At 37.8% G+C, this 18,656-nt stretch overlaps 1 protein-coding gene and 1 long non-coding RNA gene across 5 annotated transcripts in view; one reads left to right on the top strand and one right to left on the bottom strand.

Moving 5' to 3' along the window:
* The window catches only part of PPP4R3A (protein phosphatase 4 regulatory subunit 3A), a 37,684-nt gene extending 27,445 nt beyond the window's left edge, over positions 1 to 10,239 (top strand). For 2 of the 4 annotated variants that reach the window (XM_021099619.1, XM_021099618.1), the window contains exons 11-15: positions 4,668 to 4,837; positions 5,680 to 5,822; positions 6,702 to 6,925; positions 7,260 to 7,486; positions 8,360 to 10,239. In XM_021099619.1, coding sequence (XP_020955278.1) covers positions 4,668 to 4,837; positions 5,680 to 5,822; positions 6,702 to 6,925; positions 7,260 to 7,486; positions 8,360 to 8,470 — 875 coding nt within the window. In that variant the 3' untranslated portion in view covers positions 8,471 to 10,239. The remainder of the gene's footprint in view (positions 1 to 4,667; positions 4,838 to 5,679; positions 5,823 to 6,701; positions 6,926 to 7,259; positions 7,487 to 8,359) is intronic. The other 2 variants (XM_005666399.3, XM_005666398.3) reach the window with 2 other exon arrangements.
* Positions 1 to 18,656, bottom strand: part of LOC106504538 — a 77,029-nt gene that overhangs the window by 1,278 nt on the left and 57,095 nt on the right. The window contains exon 2 of the long non-coding RNA XR_002346031.1: positions 3,177 to 3,246. This is a non-coding gene — a long non-coding RNA (uncharacterized LOC106504538). The remainder of the gene's footprint in view (positions 1 to 3,176; positions 3,247 to 18,656) is intronic.

The raw sequence follows: 18,656 nt of genomic DNA, 5'->3' as shown, positions 1-18,656 counted from the left end.
AGGCATTATAATCACCCACTAATGAGAGGTCTGAACATTTTTGCTATCTTTACTTCTTTTTAAATCATTTTGTTTATGTGATTTTTAAAATATCCTTAAATTATAAAACATCATTTATAAGAATATTTCTGATGTTTATTTATTCTATCAGCATTTTATCTTTAAAATAGTATTCAGAATAGAAAGTTTAATGTATTTTTGTAGAAGGAACCTAACAGGTTAACAATTGCTATAGTTGAGCTTTTCAGACTAGTGTACACACTGCAGTATGCACTAAAAATACTTGTGGCCGGATCTTTTTCAGCCAAAAGCAATAGGCAGCATCTGTTGCATTAAGCCTGGACTGCTAAGGACAGAAAAAAATGTTATCTCAGTTCTGTTTTACTAGTGCCTATCAAGAAAGACATTTAAATTCATGTTCATTTTTCTTATAAATCTGTCACCCAAAAGCAAGTCTAGAGGGAGTTAATAATGAACATTTCAGGAGTTCCCGTTGTGGCTCAGTGGCAGTGAACCCAGCTAGTATCCACGAGGACACGGGTTCGACCCCTGGCTTTGCTCAGTGGGTTAAAGATCCAGCATTGTTGTGAGGTGCAGTGTAGGTCGCAGACGCGGCTTGGATCTCAAGGTGCTGTGGTGTAGGCTGGCAGCTACAGCTCCGATTAGACCCCTAGCGTGGGAATTTCCATATGCCATGGGTGTGGCCCTAAAAAGACCAAAAAAAGATGAAAAAAAATAATGAACATTTCAGCTGTTTATCCATGTTCAAGTGTGGGAAAGGGAGTTTGAGCAAATGGGAAAATTGAATAAATTAATGAGGTTTATTTCAATAAATTTAACATTACCATGTTTTATTGATTCTAAAATATGCATTTATCATCTCAAATCAAGGTGAGTCTTGCAATTAATGGCATGTCATGATTTGGTAACTTTAAATTTGTTTTGTCTTAGTAGAAGAGGTTTTTTGCAATCAGTGGCATCTTAGATTTTTGATAAAGTATGATACACAGTTGGCACTAGGAAAAAGATAAGATTAAGACTGGACTCACCTGACGAGGGGCTGAAAGTTCATTAGGAGGAGATAATCTGTAAAAATCAAGACAACATCAAAAGCAGTATAATTGAGGTGTGTTTGGAAGCATGGTAGAAATGATTTATTCTCCATGAATGAGGCAGATCAGGAAATTCTTACAAAGAAGTAAATTAAGTTGTGTCTTGATTGTGGAAGAGTGTGGCATTCTTGGTTGAATACAATGAAGATGAACAAGTGTGAAAGTGGTGTGTTTGAGGTCTGGTACAGGTAGAACACATGAGTCTAATGGGAGAGTGGCAGAAAAGGAAAGGCATTGTCTTCATCTCATTTTGCTTACAATATTGCAAAGAAAATTCCTCACAGTTTAGTAAGAACTATGAAGAGAATCACTGCAAATTGATGAGTAGGAAATTGAGCATGCTAGCAAAAATTTTAGATGTGTTTTATATTCTTAACTCAATTTGGCAAATATTATCATTGAGACCTTACTCTGTCTCAAATGATGCTCAGTGGCTCTCTTCCCGGGATTGCAAATGAGTAGCTTCTGAAAGAAGATGCCAATTATCGGGAACATGCTCTTTAGGACCAACTGTACAGGAGGAGTTTTTATCAAGGATTTCTAAAAGAATTAAGTATAAATTTGAGATTTGAGATATTTTCAGTCTTAGGAAAGAGTACACTGAAATAAACAGTTTTTGGGGTTTTTTTTTTTTTTTTTTTTTTTTTTTTTTTTTTCAGGGTCACACCCACGGCACATGGAGGTTCCCAGGCTAGGGGTCAAATTGGAGCTGTAGCCGCCAGCCTACACCACAGTTCACAGCAACATCAGATCCTTAACCCACTGAGTGAGGCCAGCGATCAAACCTGCGTCCTCATGGATGCTAGTTAGATTTGTTTCCACTGCACCACGATGGGAACTCCCTATGTATAGTATTTTTTAAGGGAGGGCCTTATAAGTAAATTTAGATGTCTACTTATAAGGACAAAAGATAATGTGGTTAAATGTACTGTTTGGGGGCTTCCATTTTTTGTATCTGCTGGTTGTTAATGATTATACGTCTACCATATTTAAAGACTATCAAGTCTGTGGGTGAGGACAGCAATCCTATTTGGTCTTTATAGGTTAGATATGTGTGTATCTATATAACACATACCTTATAGGTTAGATACCTGTATCTATATACACAGACCTGTTTTATCAGTCTTTTGGCCTTTTCCAAATTCTTGGATCTTATATTGCAGCTTTTTATTATTTTAATTATTTATTTATTTTTTTTTTTAGGGCTGCACCTGCGGCATATGGACATTCCCAGGCTAGGGGCCGAATTGGAGTCATAGTTGCTGGCTTATGCCTCAGCAACGCAGGATCCAAGCTGTGTCTGTGACCTAAACCATGGCTCACAGCAACGCCTGATCCTTAACCCACTGAGCGAGGGCAGGGATCAAACCCGAAACCTTGTGGTTACTAGTCAGGTCTGTTAACCACTGAGCCACGATGGGAACCCTGAGTTATTACTTTATGTCGTCTGGTTGTTTTGGTTTAAAATACCGAGGAATTAAATAAATTTTGGGTAGATGCTTTAATTCAGCTATCATTGAAATCTGTGTGAGGACTGAAGAAAAAAAATTTGTGGTAGATGCTTTTATTCACCTATCATTAGTTACTTATGAGGCAACAAAGTTTAAAACTTAGAAAACTACATGTTGTGTAAAGTAAAGATTATTTGTTTTAGAGATGATTGAAACTAAGCATAAAAGATTCCTGGCATGTTAATGAGGTTAGAGACGGAAGTGGAAGCAGTGTACCTTTACATTGAAAATCCCACGGCTGTGCTAAATTGACCTATCCCCAAAGCTTTCTCTAATCTCCTTAGAGCAGCTTGACTTCACACAACTCGCTGGTAAATTTTTGAAAGTTAACTTCTCATTCAGCAGCAAGAATAGGGGTTGGATATGCAAGTTTCTTTTAGGGGAAGGATTTGGGTGGAAATGATGCAATTCTTGATATAAATAAATAAGGACAAATGAGCAAAACAAAAAGCCCATTAGAACCACCTACCTGAACAAACCTGCTTGGGAGGAGAGAGTGGTACTGTCTGCCTACTCTGGTCTTAGTGAATTCTAGGAAGGGGTTTTCACTTACCCAGGAACTGCATGCAGACCAAAAGCTTCAGCTAGTATGTGTTATGGTAGGACACAAGTCTCCACAAAGCCTGCAAAGTTGGAGAAACAATTTTTTAAATTATGGAACTTGCCTTAATTACTAAAAGCTTAAAATCTGGCCTATTAGCATGAGCTCTAAAGTATTGATTTTTATTCTAACAAATGGAACCGCTTAAGTTCCTCTGTCAAGTAGCATGTTAAAAAGAGAAACAAGTTCTCAAATCATTGTTTTGGGAAAACAAACCCTTGTTAGGCTATGACTTATCACGAAGAAAAATGATGCTTTTTGTTTAAAATGTCTTTCACCACGCTATGTATTTGAAAAAACAAAATGCAATATACTATCCTATAAACTATTTTGAAACTCCCTGCCCAGAGTGTCTCTTTAGTAAGAGACATTCTTAAATAAGTTGGATTGTTAAGGCAGTTTATAATTAACTGTACCTAATTGGGCATTCACTTGTGGACCTCTTTTCTGCCATCTAAAGAAAAATTGAGCTGCTTTACTCCTCTGCCTTCCTACCCAGAAACCGTGTCAGCATGGTTGCCTGGCTACCTGCTCATGAAGGACTTGATTAATAACAAATTGGCAGTTTAACGAGCCACTTCCATGATCTCCAAAGAAATCAAAATACAAACACAATATTTAATCTTGCCAACCGAAGACGATGTGACTGCATGAAGTGAGTATGCTTTTTTGAACTGTTTACAATAACTGGGGCATTAACTTACTGATAATTCCATTTAGGTAAAAGAGGGCTTTGTTGAAGTCTAGCTGTCTTGAGTATATTTGGATCTTGACGAATGGTGACTTAGGTAACTCCCCATACCTCAAGATGTAAATATACTTTTTAATCTGTAAGTTAAAGCCTAATTAATTATATAAAAAAGGAAAAACTAGGGGAAAAATTAAAAAGCATACTCGCTACAATAAGCATAGAGGACCACATTTTTAAAACATTCTCTAAATTGAGTCCTAAACTATGAGAAGGCAAATTTGGGGTCATGCAGATTCTGTGGGTTTATGGCATTTCTGCAAATACATCCAAAACAAATGTAAACCCATAAACTGATACCAAAATAAGAGTGTCCAAAAATAATCAAATTATAGAGTGGATTGCCCTAATAAAAGTGTTTTTCCTACAAAGGGCTACTTGTGGAAATTTTCTCATCTTAAGGAGGATGATAGGTTAACTCATTTATTAGCCTTGTCTTAGTTCTTATTTCAGATATAAAGTACACTTTGGTCATTATTTCTGGAACATTTCTGGCTTTCTAAGACTTGTGTTCTATGATAACATACACTGCTTTTAGAATACATCTTTCTGATAACCCCTTTTCTTTAGGTTCACACATCTGGAAGCAGTAACATATCATTGCTCGAAGAACTGTTTATTAAACAGGTTGTTTTGTAATTCTAGAATAGTTGAAAATGGTAGATAATTTGAATAACAGTGCCTCTGTGTTTCAGGTGCTCTTCGTTTTAAGAGAAAGATTATTGGATTAAAAGATGAGTTTTACAACCGCTACATAATGAAAAGTTTTTTGTTTGAACCTGTAGTCAAAGCATTTCTCAACAATGGATCCCGCTACAACCTGATGAACTCTGCCATAATAGAAATGTTTGAATTTATTAGAGTGGTAGGTTCTATACCTAGTAGTTAGAATTTCGGTTTTAATTTTTTGAGAAAATCAAATATGCACTGTTGGTATTTCCACTTATTTGAGATTATTTGCAGCAGATTTTGAAAGAAAAGTTTCAGTGTTATCAAAAGCTTATGAGAGAGCAGACTAACAAAAAACAAAATAATTTTTCTCAGCAACTATGAATCCTTTATAGGATAGTTGTAATCATTTTAAGAAAAGTAAAATTATAGTTGACATAAGTATTTGGATGTGGTTTTTGTTCATTTTGTTTTTAACTTTGAGGTTTTCTGAATTTTTTACTTTCCCCATGTATCTCTAAGGAGCAAACTTGATTTTTAACTGATAGAGTGGGCTGGTAATTCTCAACCATTGGTGTGTGTCAGAACTATCTGTGGCATGCTTTTTTTTTAAAAAATTAGGGTAAAATATACAGAACATAAAATGTGCCCTTTAAACTGTTTTAATAAGTGTGCAGTTCAGTGGTGTTAAGTGCATTCACATTCTTGTGCAACTGTCACCAGCATCCACCTTCAGCACTTTTCTGTAGTGTGATTTTAAAATATATATGCTCAGGCCCCACCCAAACTTACTGAAAAAGAATCATCTAGGGTGAGACCTGGGCATTTACCTTAGAAAGAGCTATTGATGACTCTGAGGTACAACAAAAATTGGGGACAACTAAAATAGCCAATTTATGTTATGCCCGTTTTCATTTGTTTATCACTGTTAAGATTGGATAATAATTTTATGAAGTTAAACTGTTTCGGAAGGGTTTATGAATTCCATTAAGAAGCAATATCCCTCAAAAATAACATTTTTCCCGTCTTTTTTTATAGGAAGATATAAAATCATTAACTGCTCATGTAATTGAAAATTACTGGAAAGCACTGGAAGATGTAGATTATGTACAGACATTTAAAGGATTGAAACTGAGATTTGAACAGCAAAGAGAAAGGCAAGATAATCCCAAACTTGACAGGTAGATTACAATCTATTTTTGAACCTATTTATCCAGTGACAGGTTTATGGTGATGGCTCTTTTTTTAGCTTGGCAGGGGAGGGGGAAATAAGCAGAAGCTGTGGTTTCCCCTAATGGTCAGGGTCAGGCTTCCCGGCAGTGTTAGGTAGATATCTGTATGATCTGGTGGACTTTTCTTAGGCATGTGTCAAGCTAGATAACACAAAAGAAAAGAAAAACAGTGGTGTGGCAATAAGCTTTCTTGTGCCCAAAGTAAAACAAAATATTTGCTCTAAGATTGCAAGTAATTTTAAGGAATCTTATTTTTTTTTTTTAATTTTAATTTTTTTTTTTTTGGTCTTTTTGCTATTTCTTGGGCCACTCCCATGGCATATGGAGATTCCCAGGCTAGGGGTCCAATCGGAGCTGTAGCCACCGGCCTACACCAGAGCCACAGCAACTCGGGATTCGAGCTGCGTCTGCAACCTACACCACAGCTCACGGCAACGCCGGATCGTTAACCCACTGAGCAAGGGCAGGGACCGAACCCGCAACCTCATGGTTCCTAGTCGGATTCGTTAACCACTGCGCCACAACGGGAACTCCTTAAGGAATCTTAAAATCCATAAATTAAGACTTGTTATTTCCTAATGTTGACAAGTCTAATAAATAACTTAGCTGTAACAGTACAATTTTGATAATAGGAAGTTTGATTCTACTAATAACACTTGAAATCGAGTGTGGGTTTTCATTATATGCTGGGTAGAATCTTTTCTTTTGGTCAGTATGTGTATTAATCCATTGTCTTATTAATCTGTGGAGACTATAATTTGGAGCAGTATTTGAAGATGAAAGGCTTTATGGGTCTAATTTATTCTACTTCCTTCTTTTTACTCACAGTATGCGTTCCATTTTGAGGAATCATAGATACCGAAGAGACGCCAGAACACTAGAAGATGAGGAGGAGATGTGGTTCAACACAGATGAAGACGACATGGAAGATGGAGAAGCAGTGGTGTCTCCATCTGACAAAACGAAGAATGATGATGACATTATGGATCCAATAAGTAAATTCATGGAGAGGAAGAAATGTATGTTGAAAAGACGGGGAAGGAAAAATGAAGGTTTTCTCCTCTTTTCTTGACATAGTGATTATAGAGTGTGAATTAATAGCTGTGTTGTGAAGGTATAGACTACATTAATTTGACTTGAGTGAGATATTTCAGGAATGGTAGGGATGCTGAACGTGACACTGAAAGTTCCTTCCTTCGCATTTGCAAAGTCCAGTGGATAACGGTGCTTAGTATTTTGCTAATAAGCTTTGTTCATAAACTCAATTTCAGTGTTGTTCTCTAGCAAAGGAGTCAGCTGGTTAATTGTGTTTTAGTGCCACCTCACTTGGGGGTGTTTTAAAAAGATAAATACAGTTGCACCTATTGACAATATTCTCATTTTTAGTAAAAGAAAGTGAGGAAAAGGAGGTGCTTCTGAAAACGAATCTTTCTGGTCGGCAGAGCCCAAGTTTCAAGCTTTCTCTCTCTAGTGGAACAAAGACTAACCTCACCAGCCAGTCACCTGCAACAAATCTGCCTGGTTCTCCAGGATCACCTGGATCCCCAGGATCTCCAGGCTCTCCTGGATCCATCCCTAAAAATACATCTCAGACGGCAGCTATTACTACCAAGGTACACTTTTCACTTGCAAAACCTACCTAATTTAAGCTTTCTCAATGGTGTTTGTGACCAGTAGTCCTTCGGGAACTGATTTAACATTTGTGAACTATAGAATAATTCTCCCACCAGCAGTTGAGAAGTTCCTCAAAGTTTTTAGGACCAAGACAGATGTTTGAATATATTCTTATCCTGGTTATCTGCATTTTAAAACCTTAGGTTCACATTTGTATTTGTCAAAACATTTACAGAAATGTTAAAGTTTAATTATTTTATCCACTTTCTCAATACCTAGAGAAGACTTCACGGGGAGAAGATAATCTAAATATCTAGACTCTCTTAAATTCATTTTACCAAAACAAGTAAAAGTATCAAAACTTTAACACTAGAAATGTAGGCAAGATGTGATAGAATAAAAGCCAGTTTTTCTGGTTGCCTTTTGTTTACTTGGATTTAGCAGACTGGCATTTGGGATTCATTGATTTAGAGCACGGCTGAAGGGACAGGGCAGAATCACGTTCCTAACCCCTAATAGTCTATGCACCTTCATTTCTAGCGGTCTGCTTACGTTCTGTGGTTTTAATTTTGATACTGTTTGGACTCTGTTAAAAAATTTATTTTAGGGCACTGCCTTAACATTTTAAATTCAGTTATTAGTGTTTGTCTCCTGGCTAGTTTGCAAGGATCATAAACTACTTAAACATTTTGTTATGGAAAGCTTAGGAAATATATAATGAATTTCAGCTGCATATAGTCTCACTTCCCACAAATAACCAGTTAGTGTGTTGAAGGGGGGGGGGGCGGTAACCTTTATCCAGATTTAAGAAATGCTACATTTAAAAGTGTCTCTACGTGTTTTTTCTTGAAATAATCCTTATTTCCGAATAGGGAGGCCTCGTGGGTCTGGTAGATTATCCTGATGATGACGAAGATGATGATGAGGATGAAGACAAGGAAGACGCGCTACCACTGTCAAAGAAAGCAAAGTTTGAGTCCTAATAATGGCAACGGCCTGTGATCAGTACCTGTTGAGAAAACTGGTTCTCCACCCCTCTCCCTACAAAATCAACAACAAAGCAGTGGTCTCTTGTGAATGACTGACAAAGATCAGCCTCGCACACTTGACTTCTGCTCATCAAGTGCCAATTCAATGGAGCAGGAGGAGGGGATATTATGTATTTAGGGGAAAGACTTAACTTTGAGCTCTCCAGCTTGGACCACACATTGCCCTTTTCTCAGGGAAGGAAATGGAAACAAAAAGCCAACAGGGCAGGGGGTTTTGTAAGTGGAACTCTGAATTGACTGGTCAGTTGCTACAATCAGAATATGCTTTCTCGGACCATGTTTGAGACTGAGAGGAATATAGGCTTTTTGGCCCTAATTCTTCACTAGTTAAGAATGCCAGCAGTTTCTTTGTATAAAGAGACCTGCCTTTAAAATCATACATTCTGAACATTTTAGTCAAGCTACAACAGGTTTGGAAAACCTCTGTGGGGGAGGGGTGAATATAAAGTTTCTTCTTTTTTTAATCTGTTCCCTTTGCCCTTCAAACTGCAGATTTTTTTTTTTTTTTTTTTTTTTTTAAAGTGGGGATTTGTCCCTACTTGATTAAAGATTGAGTGGAATTCTAGATGTGGTCATTTGTGTCATAATTTTTTTTTTGTTTCATTTTGTTTTTGATTTTTTTTTCTCCCCTGAGTGTATGCTTAGTTGTTGAGTATATATATTTGGGACCATTAAAAATTTTTTTGATGTAATATAACCTAACGTTGTGCTGGTACCTGTTTTGCCATGTGTAATTTTTGTTCTACATCACAGTTCTTAATTTTTGTTTAGAGTTTTATGAAAGATGGTATAGTTTTTATTGACAAAAAGCAAAGTAATCTTACAACTGTGTGCATACAAAAAGCAATACTATTTTGTGACTAAATATTTTATATTAAAATTTACATCAGCAACTGTCTTGAGAATTCAGGGAAATAGAGTGGAATTAAAATTTCAACCGTTTTGTTAAACCTTAGAAACGTGAAATTAGTATTCCAAAGAGATTCTGAAATTTCATATCTTGAGAAAATGATGGTACATTAAATCAAAATTGAGGATGAATGATTAAAAATAACATTTGACTTTTGAATAATAAAAAAGCGAAGAGTAAGAGAAATTGTATTAATTGTATTTTTCTTTTCTTCTTTTTTTTTAAACTATTTCTTTTGGAATGCCTATAAGTGGTGGTTCCTAAATAAATACCTGGCCAAAGGACCATCAAAAGAGTATTTTTAAATAGGTTCTTTTATTGTCTTAAGTGTACTAAAATTCTTTCAAGGAAATGAAAATAAAGTATCTCAATTCCACATACCCTCACTTTTTTAAAGCGAGGAGTTTAGAACTTAAGGAAGAATGTATTTACAAATGTGAATAAAATTCATATCTAGGAAAAGGATACTATTTTAAGTATCATATACTTTCACTGGATAATCTAGCAAGCACTGTGTGCTTCTACCTTAGCTCATCTTTTGCTTTGCCCTCAGTACATTGTGGTATCAAAAACAAGGTTATATGGAGTAGCTGAATGGAAAACCAGAAAGCAAACAACTTGCTAGAGTCATTAAGAGTTTTACTGTTGGCTAAATTTTTTTGAACAAAACTTCGGGTGCGTTATCAACTACGAGTTTATTTCACTACACTATAGAGCTGCTTCTGAGTCGCAGTTCTGGCAATTAATAAGTTTAATCAACTTATCTTACAAATAAAAACTTAATAGGATCTAAGTTAATTATGTCTTCCTTTATTACCTAGAAAGACCCATGCAAAATTTTTGTGCCTTATAATTTAAACTGACATTTCTGACTGACACTTCATTGTCTTGGTATCCTGGGGGTTATTGGGCAGTGGGAAGAAGTGTCCCTTGTTTTCATGAATTGAGATCTGATGAATTAAAACAAAAAAGATATTAACCTCTGGCCTTAACATTTAAGAGAAGCTTTTCCCTTGATGGACTCTTGCATTTCTTTACTGAAGCAGAAACATGACAGCCTGCTTTAGTAGGAGAAAAAGTCTAAAAGCCGCTTGTTTCATGGAGGAAAACTAATAGCAATAAATTGCTAGAAACACAACACCTGAACTGACACAGCTGCATGTGACTCAAAAGTCCATGCTTTTCAGTATAAATACTTTACCTTAATAACTGATGTGAATATAATGATGTGATTTTTTCCATTTGAATGATACCTATTGGTTCTTTTGCTCATTTTAAAAAATGAAAAAATTTCACTTTTCAGAGATTACCTAACAATTTCTAGAAAAGACAGATAATCACTTCAGAAAACACTTGACATTTCTGTCTTGTCCAAAAAAGCTAGGCTGGCTTTTTTTTTTTTTTTTTTTAATAGAATGAAGCCTAATGGGTTTCCCCTACGTGATTGTACTCAGACCCCGCATGTCATTTATGCAAGTTTGTGAATTTGGAAATGAGGATGTGTGGAGTAGGCTGGAACATTCCTGGTTTTGTTCTTCATGTAAGCAGTGGTCTTCGCAAAGCTTCCAAGTTTAAACTGGAAGATTTCTTTAAATGGCTAACCTAAATTATCAACATATTTCTAGTATTCACCATTAATAACTGTTTAAACAGCACTGTCAGAATCGCTTTAGAGGGAAATTTAGGACCCTCAAAATTCTTTTATATAGGTTGTATTAACTTTTTCTGCCAAAACCTCCATTTCAAGCAAGAGGATTACCAAACCAAATTTTTATGGGATGGATTATCACACCATGGTAGCAGGACACGGACACGTGAGAAAGGGCAGCAATCATCAGTACACTGTGGTTCTCAGTGCTTAATCGGTTTGGGTTTCTCTTTGGCTTTAATACTATATCTTGGCTCTTGGGAATGATATTTTAAAAGGAGACTGTAGGGAGGCTGTCTTCAAATAGATAAATGTGCTAACTGCAGGAGTCAGATGTCTTGGTCCTTAAAATAACCCTGGTTGGAGACACAACTTCCCTTGACCTTTCCGCCTTGCTAGGTAAGTTCTTAACCATGGACTCGGGGCATAGTGATTTATTCAACGTGATGTTAAGTGGGTTTTTAACTTCTCTGTATTTCCAACATGGTGCAAATCACACCCTACCTACAAATTGAGGGGATCCCTTTCCATCCTTATCTTGGCATTTAGGCAGTGTTTGCTGTTATCCACTGTCTTGATGTCTTACTCTCTTGGCTTCTCTAACATCATGGGTTTTAACATTTCTGACCCTTCCTACTTTCCGATAGCTCCCTTTGTTACCTCCTAAATGCTGGAATTTGCTAGGGTTCCATTTTGGGTACCATCTTCCCAAGTTCCAGCCCCCACCTCACTAACATGTCCCCGATCCATTCATGCCATGCCCTAAGAATGCCTCAATCTGTCATGTACCCCTCTGCGTGCTCTTCTAGCCTTGTCTGCTTGATGAACTCAGTCATGATTCCAAAGTGCTCCCCTGACACTCAGCTGGAAGAAAGGGGTTATATCTTTCTCAGTTTTGTAGCCCTCATACCTAGCGTGATAGCCCACAGATGGATCTCCAAGTGTTTACTGGATGACTGAGCAAAGACTGAGTAACGTGCATACAGACGGGGAGAGTTACCCGATATCCTTACACAGTCATGTTTGACTCATTCTTGATCACAGAAGTCCCTCTGTCTATAAAGGGGAGGAGGACTCAAAACCCCTGTCCTCGCCTTTGTACCGTTGAGCCTTAGGTTAGTAACACCAACACAGGGCTACTCGAGGTTCGTATAATTTTTACAACTATTGTAAAATTGAGTCATTTTAACAACTAAAATTCTACTCAGATGAATCATCCTGGCCTCTAGCATCTCTAACTCTTAATTGTCTCACTGGTCTGTTGGTCACAGTTCTGAAGACCCCTGCCTTTTATCGCTGGGCCTAGCTATAAGCTCTAGATTTACAAACTACTCATCTGTTGGTCTGATGTTTACTAAAATCTCCTGCTCTTAAACTCTTATATAATGGTCTCTTTCCTGGAAGGCAGGCCCAGGTGTAGGTGATTAGATATATAGGTAGATTGCTCGGGTAGATTTCTTAGGTAGAATCAGTGGACATGTCACAGGAATGATGAAAAGAGTGGCTTTTCTTCATTTCTGAAAGAATAACATTTTGGATAAAGAGCCATTCAAATTGTAGTACTGCATTTTAGCATTAAGTACATTTATAAAAGAATGTGTTTCTGATGTCTTGCCAGGAAAAAGATCAAACTAATTTTGCTCTGATGCTACTGTAGTTCACAAAGAAATTGCTACTTCAAGTTTTCTCATCCTTCTACAATACTACTCTGGAAGAAGACGGGAAACAGGGACACATGTTTTTTAACCTAGATGGTTCTGTTTGGCTCGTGAGAAGTAGGTGTCCCATCACACCAAAAGCCCAGAAAAATCTGGCTTTATGAATTTTCTGGTGGCTTTCAAAAAGGGTCTGAATGTTACTTGAATTGTTATTAGTGAAAAACTTTCACCTAAAGCTGTCCCATACAAAGGGCCAGACAAGCCCTTTAAGGACCTGCTTTGGAGCCTAGAATGCCAGGGAGGGGATAAAATGAACAGGAGTTTGAATGAGCACTGAAGAAGTCTCAGTACATAAGCCACACATGTTGTTAAATCACACTGATACCAATAACAAATTTCCTGGGAGAAAGTAATGAAAAGTTGCAGACAGAGACAAAGTATGAGGGCAACAGCATAGTCAGAATGGCCTGGGTTTGAATTCTTAACTCTGCTACTGAGACCTTAGACAAAATCCTTGAGCCTGGTTTCCCCATCTGTAATGGGAAACTCATGTGAGGACCACAGAATAGGTACACATGTAAAGCAACTATTCTAATGGTATATATTCAATAGATGGTGATATATTAATGTAGTTCAAACCTGAAGGGAGATGGCTATGGCTCTGATATTTAAAAAAAAAAAAAAAAAAAAAAAAGAGTCTATGGCATTTTGGCCTGGGTTACTCCCATTCTCACCTCCCACTACTCCCTTACTTAGCTCAACCAGCTAGGTGATTCTACTAATGCAGGACAACAGTGAAAAGCAGTTTCATTTCTGGAAGTGGCTGACTTGATTGGCATGGAAGAACACACAGCCTTGGGTGTTCACAAAAACAGTAACATAATAATAAAAAAAAAAGACTTGAAATACTAAAATCAGAAATGTAAGATAATTGGTTGGGATACTGTTACAGAAACAAAAAGAGTATAACGGAATACTGTGAATAACTATGCCAATAAATTAGATGAAACGGACAAATTCCTAGCAAGACATAAAGAAATAGACAAAAATCTGAACAGACCAATTATTAGCAGGGACTTTGAACCAGTAATCAAAAACATCCCAACAAACAAATCCGTGGATTCACTAGTGAATTCTATCAAATATTTAAAAATTAGTAACATTCCTTGTCAAAATCTTCCAAAGTTTAGAAGAGAGAAAACACTTCCAAAATTCATTTTATGAGGCTAGCATTACCCTGATACCAAAACCAGACAACAAGAAAAGAAGATTATAAGCTAATATTCCTGATAAACATAGAAGCAGAAATCTTCAACAAGGAGTTCCTGACATGGCTCAGTGGAAACGAAATCTGACTAGTATCCATGAGGACGCAGGTTTGATCCCTGGCCTCATTCAGTGGGTTAAGGATCTGGCGTTGCTGTGAACTGTGGTGTAGGTCACAGACACGGCGTGGATCCCACATTGCTGTGGCTGTGGTGTAGCCCAGCAGCTGTAGCTCCGATTTGACCCCTAGCCTGAGAACTTCCATATGCTATGGGTGTGACCCTAAAAAACAAAAAAACCCGAAACAACAACAACAACAAATCCTAAACATTAGCAAAACAAATCCAACAATACATTAAAAGGATCACAGGAGGTCTCTGGTGGCATAGTGGGTTATGCTGCCACTGCTGTGGCTCACGTTCAATCCCTGGCCCAGAAACTGCTGCAGGCATGACCAAAGAAAGGGTGGGAATCACATTAACAAAATAAAGGATAAAATAATGATGATCATCTCAAGAGATGAAGAAAAAGCATTTGACAAAATCCAGCATCCATTTACGATAATTCTCAACAAAGTGGGTATACCGGGAACATAACTCAAAATAAGAGCCATATATGACAAGGCTATGGAGGGTTGTTTTGTTTTTGTTTTTTTTGTTTTTTGTCTTTTTAGGGCCACACCCAAGGCATATGAACATTCCCAGGTTAGGAGTCAAATCGCCTATGCCACATCCACAGCAACCTACACCACAGCTGTTGCAACCTACATCACAGCTCAGGGCAACGCCTGATCCTTAACCCACTGAGCAAGACCAGGGATCGAACCTGCAAACTCATGGATACTAGTCAGATTCGTTTTCACTGAGTCACAACAGGAACTCCAAGCCCACAGATTTTACAAATGGTAAAATGCTGAAAGCTTTTCTTCTAAGATCAGAAACAAGACAAGGATGCCCACTGTAATCATTTTTCTTCAGCAATGGCCTGCAAGTCCTAGACAGAACAATTAGGCATTAAAAAAGAAATAAATGGCATCCAAATCAGAAAAGTAAAACTGTCACTATGAAGATGATATTATATAGAGAAAACTAAAGATTCTATCAAAAAATAATTAGAACTAATAAATAAATTCAGTAAAGTCACAGGGTACAAAATTAATACACAGAACTTGGCGATGTGGTGTTTTGGATTCAGAGACAAGATGGCAGAATAGAAAGACTTCAGCTTATTTCTTTCATAAAAACACAAATAAACAACTAATTGCTGAAGAACCATCAACAAAATGGACTGGAAACTACCAGAAAAGATCTCACACCCAAAGACAAAGAAGCTACATCAAGATGGTAGAAGAGGGCACTACCAGCAAGCCCATACCACTGGGTGGGTGACCCACAAACTCGAAAATAATTACATTGTGGAGGCTTTCCCACAGGAGAGTTCTGAACACCATGTAGGGTTTCCCAGCCAGGGAGTCTGGCTTGGAGAAGCCCCAGGAGTATTTGGGATTGAAGGCCAGTGGCGTTTGTGTGCAGGAGCTCCACAAGACTGTGGGGAACAGAGACTCCACCCTTGGAGGGAGCACAAAGGTTTCATGGGCACTGGGTTCCAGGTCAGTGGAGGGACTCCGTAAGAATCTGGGCCAGACCTACCTCTAGGTCTTAGAGGGTCTCTTGGGAAAGCAAAGAGTGGCTGTGGCTTGCCATGGGGACAAGACAATGGAGGCAGAGGTCCAGGGAATAATCATCAGCATGAGCTCCCTGGAAGCTGCCATTTTGGAAAAATCTGGCCCTGCCCATCAGGGCTGAGAAACCCCAGGCCAAACCACAAAGAGGGTGGGAACGCAGCCCCACCCATCAGCAAACTGGCTGCCTAACAAGTCCTCCTAGGCTACAGCTACCTCTAATCACACCCAGAGACAAAGTCCCACCCACCAGAGGGACAAGACTCAGTTCTACATACCCATGGGCCAGCACCAGTCCCTCCCATCAGGAAGCCTGCTACAAGTCCCTGTATCAACTTTACCCACAAGGGAGCAGACACCATAAGCAAGAGAGGCTACAAACCTGTAATGTGAAAAAAGGAGACCACACAAAATGCTACACAAATGAAAAGACAGGGAAATATGAGACTGATGAAGGAATAAGACAAAATCCCAGAAAAACAACTAAGTGAACTGGTGATAAACAACCTCCATGAAAAAGACTTTAGAAATGATGATTGTAAAAATGATCTGAGATCTTGGAAAAAAATTGTAAGGCGAAGATCTATAAATTACAAGAAATGTTGAACAAAGAAATCGAAGACTTAAAGATTAAACAAGTAGAAATGCAAAATACAATAGCCAAAATAAAAAATTCACTAGAAGGAACCAAGCAGAATACAGGAGGCAGAAGAATGAATAAGTGAGGTGGAGGACAGAATGGTGGAAATCACTGATGTGGAACAGAATAAAGAAAAAAGAATGAAAAGAAATGAGACAGTCTAAGAGAATTCTGGACAATTTCAAAAGCACCAACATTGACATTATAGGGGTGCCAGAAGGAGAAGAGGGAGAAAAAGAGCCAGAGAAAATATCTGAGGAGATAAGAGATGAAAACTTTGCTAACACAGGAAAGAAATCACTCACTCAAATCCAGGTAGCACAATGAATACCATATAGAATAAACTTAAGGAGGAAAACCCTGAGACACATCTTAATGAAACTGACCAAAATTAAAGACAAAAAGAAAAGACTGAAAGCAGCTTAGGAAAAAGCAACAAATAACAAACAAGGGAACCCCAACAAGGTTACTGGCTGGTTTTTCAGCAGAAAGTCTGCAAGCCAGACTAGAGTAGCATGATATACTTAAAAGTGATAAAGTGAAAAAAAACTCCAAACAAGAATACTCTACACATCAAGACTCTTTCAGATTTGAAGGAGAAATCAAAAGTTTACAGACAAACAAAACTAAGAGAATTTAGCACCACTAATCCTGCTTTACAACAAATAATAAAGGACCTTCTCTAGGTGGAAAATAAAAGGTCACAACTAGAAACAGGAAAATTACAAATGAGAGGGCTCAACAGTAGAGGCAAACATATAGTAAAGGTAGGAAATCACCCACACAGAAATATGATACCAAAACCAGAGTCGTGAGAAGAGGAGGGTACAAATGCAGGATTTAGGAGATGTGTTTACAATTAAGAGACCAGGAGTTCCCGTCATGGCGCAGTGGTTAACGAATCTGACTAGGAACCATGAGGTTGCGGGTTCCGTCTCTGCCCTTGTTCAGTGGGTTAACAACCCTGTGTTGCCGTGAGCTGTGGTGTCGGCTGCAGACGTGGCTCGGATCCCGCATTGCTGTGGCTCTGGCATAGGCCAGTGGCTACAGCTCCGATTTGACCCCTAGCCTGGGAACCTCCATATGCCACAGGAGCGGCCCAAGAAATAGCAAAAAGACAAAAAAAAAAAAAAAAAAAAAAACAAGAGACCAGCAACTTTTAGAACTATCTTGTAAATATATAGACTCCTATACCAAAACCTCATGGTTAACCAAAAACCAAAAATTCAGCATAGATAGACAAGTTCTAAAAAAAAAAAAGCAATCCAAACACAACACTAAAGATAGTTATCAAACCACAAGAGAAAGGAACAAGAGAAGGGAAGAAAAAAGACGAACAAAACCAAATCCAAAACAGTTAACAAAATGGAAATAAGAACATACATATCAATAATTACCTTAAATGTCAATGCACTAAATGCTCCAACCAAAAGACAGAGACTGGCTGAATGGATACAAAAAGAAATTCCTCTATATGCTGTCTACAAACGACCCACTTCAGTTCTAGGGACACAAACTGAAAGTAAGAGAATGGAAGAAAATATTCCATGCAAACGGGAATCCAAAGAAAGCTGGAGTAGCAATACTCGTATCAGACAAAATAGACCTTCAAATAAAGAATATTACAAGAAACAAAGAAGGACATTACATAATGATCAAAGGATCAATCCAAGAAGACATAACAATTGTAAATATACAGGTACCCAACATAGGAGCACCTCAATATATAAGGCAACTGGTAACAGCCTTAAAAGGAGTCAACAATAACACAATAATAATGGGGACTTTAATACCCCACTTATAGCAATGGACAGAAAATCAACAAGGAAACACAGGCCTTAAAGGATGCATTAGACCAAACAGACTTAACAGGTATTTATAGAATACTTCATCCAAAAGCAGCAGAATACACATTCTTCTCAAGCACACAGAACATTCTCTAGGATAGATCAAATTCTGGGCCATAAATCAAGCCTCAGTAAATTTAAGAAAACTGGAATCATATCAAACATCTTTTCTGATCACAATGCTACAAGACTAGAAAATAACAAGGAACAACAAGGATAAAAACTGCAAAAATCACAAACATATGGAAACTAAGCAATATGCTACTAAACAACCAATAGATCACTGAAGAAATCACAGAAGAAATAAAAAAACACCTAGAGGGGTTCCTGCCACGGCTCAGCGGGAAGCAAATCTGACGAGCATCCTTGAGGATGCAGGTTTGATCCCTGGACTCATTCAGTGGGGTGAGGATCTGGCATTGCGTAGGTCGCAGCAGACACAGCTCAGATCTGGTGTTGCTGTGGCTGTG

The sequence above is a fragment of the Sus scrofa genome, chromosome 7 (assembly GCF_000003025.6).
Source record: "Sus scrofa isolate TJ Tabasco breed Duroc chromosome 7, Sscrofa11.1, whole genome shotgun sequence".
Classification (NCBI taxonomy): Eukaryota; Metazoa; Chordata; class Mammalia; order Artiodactyla; family Suidae; genus Sus; species Sus scrofa.
The sequence above is the reverse complement of the archived record's forward strand: the minus strand, read 5'-3'. Positions and strand labels throughout refer to the sequence as shown.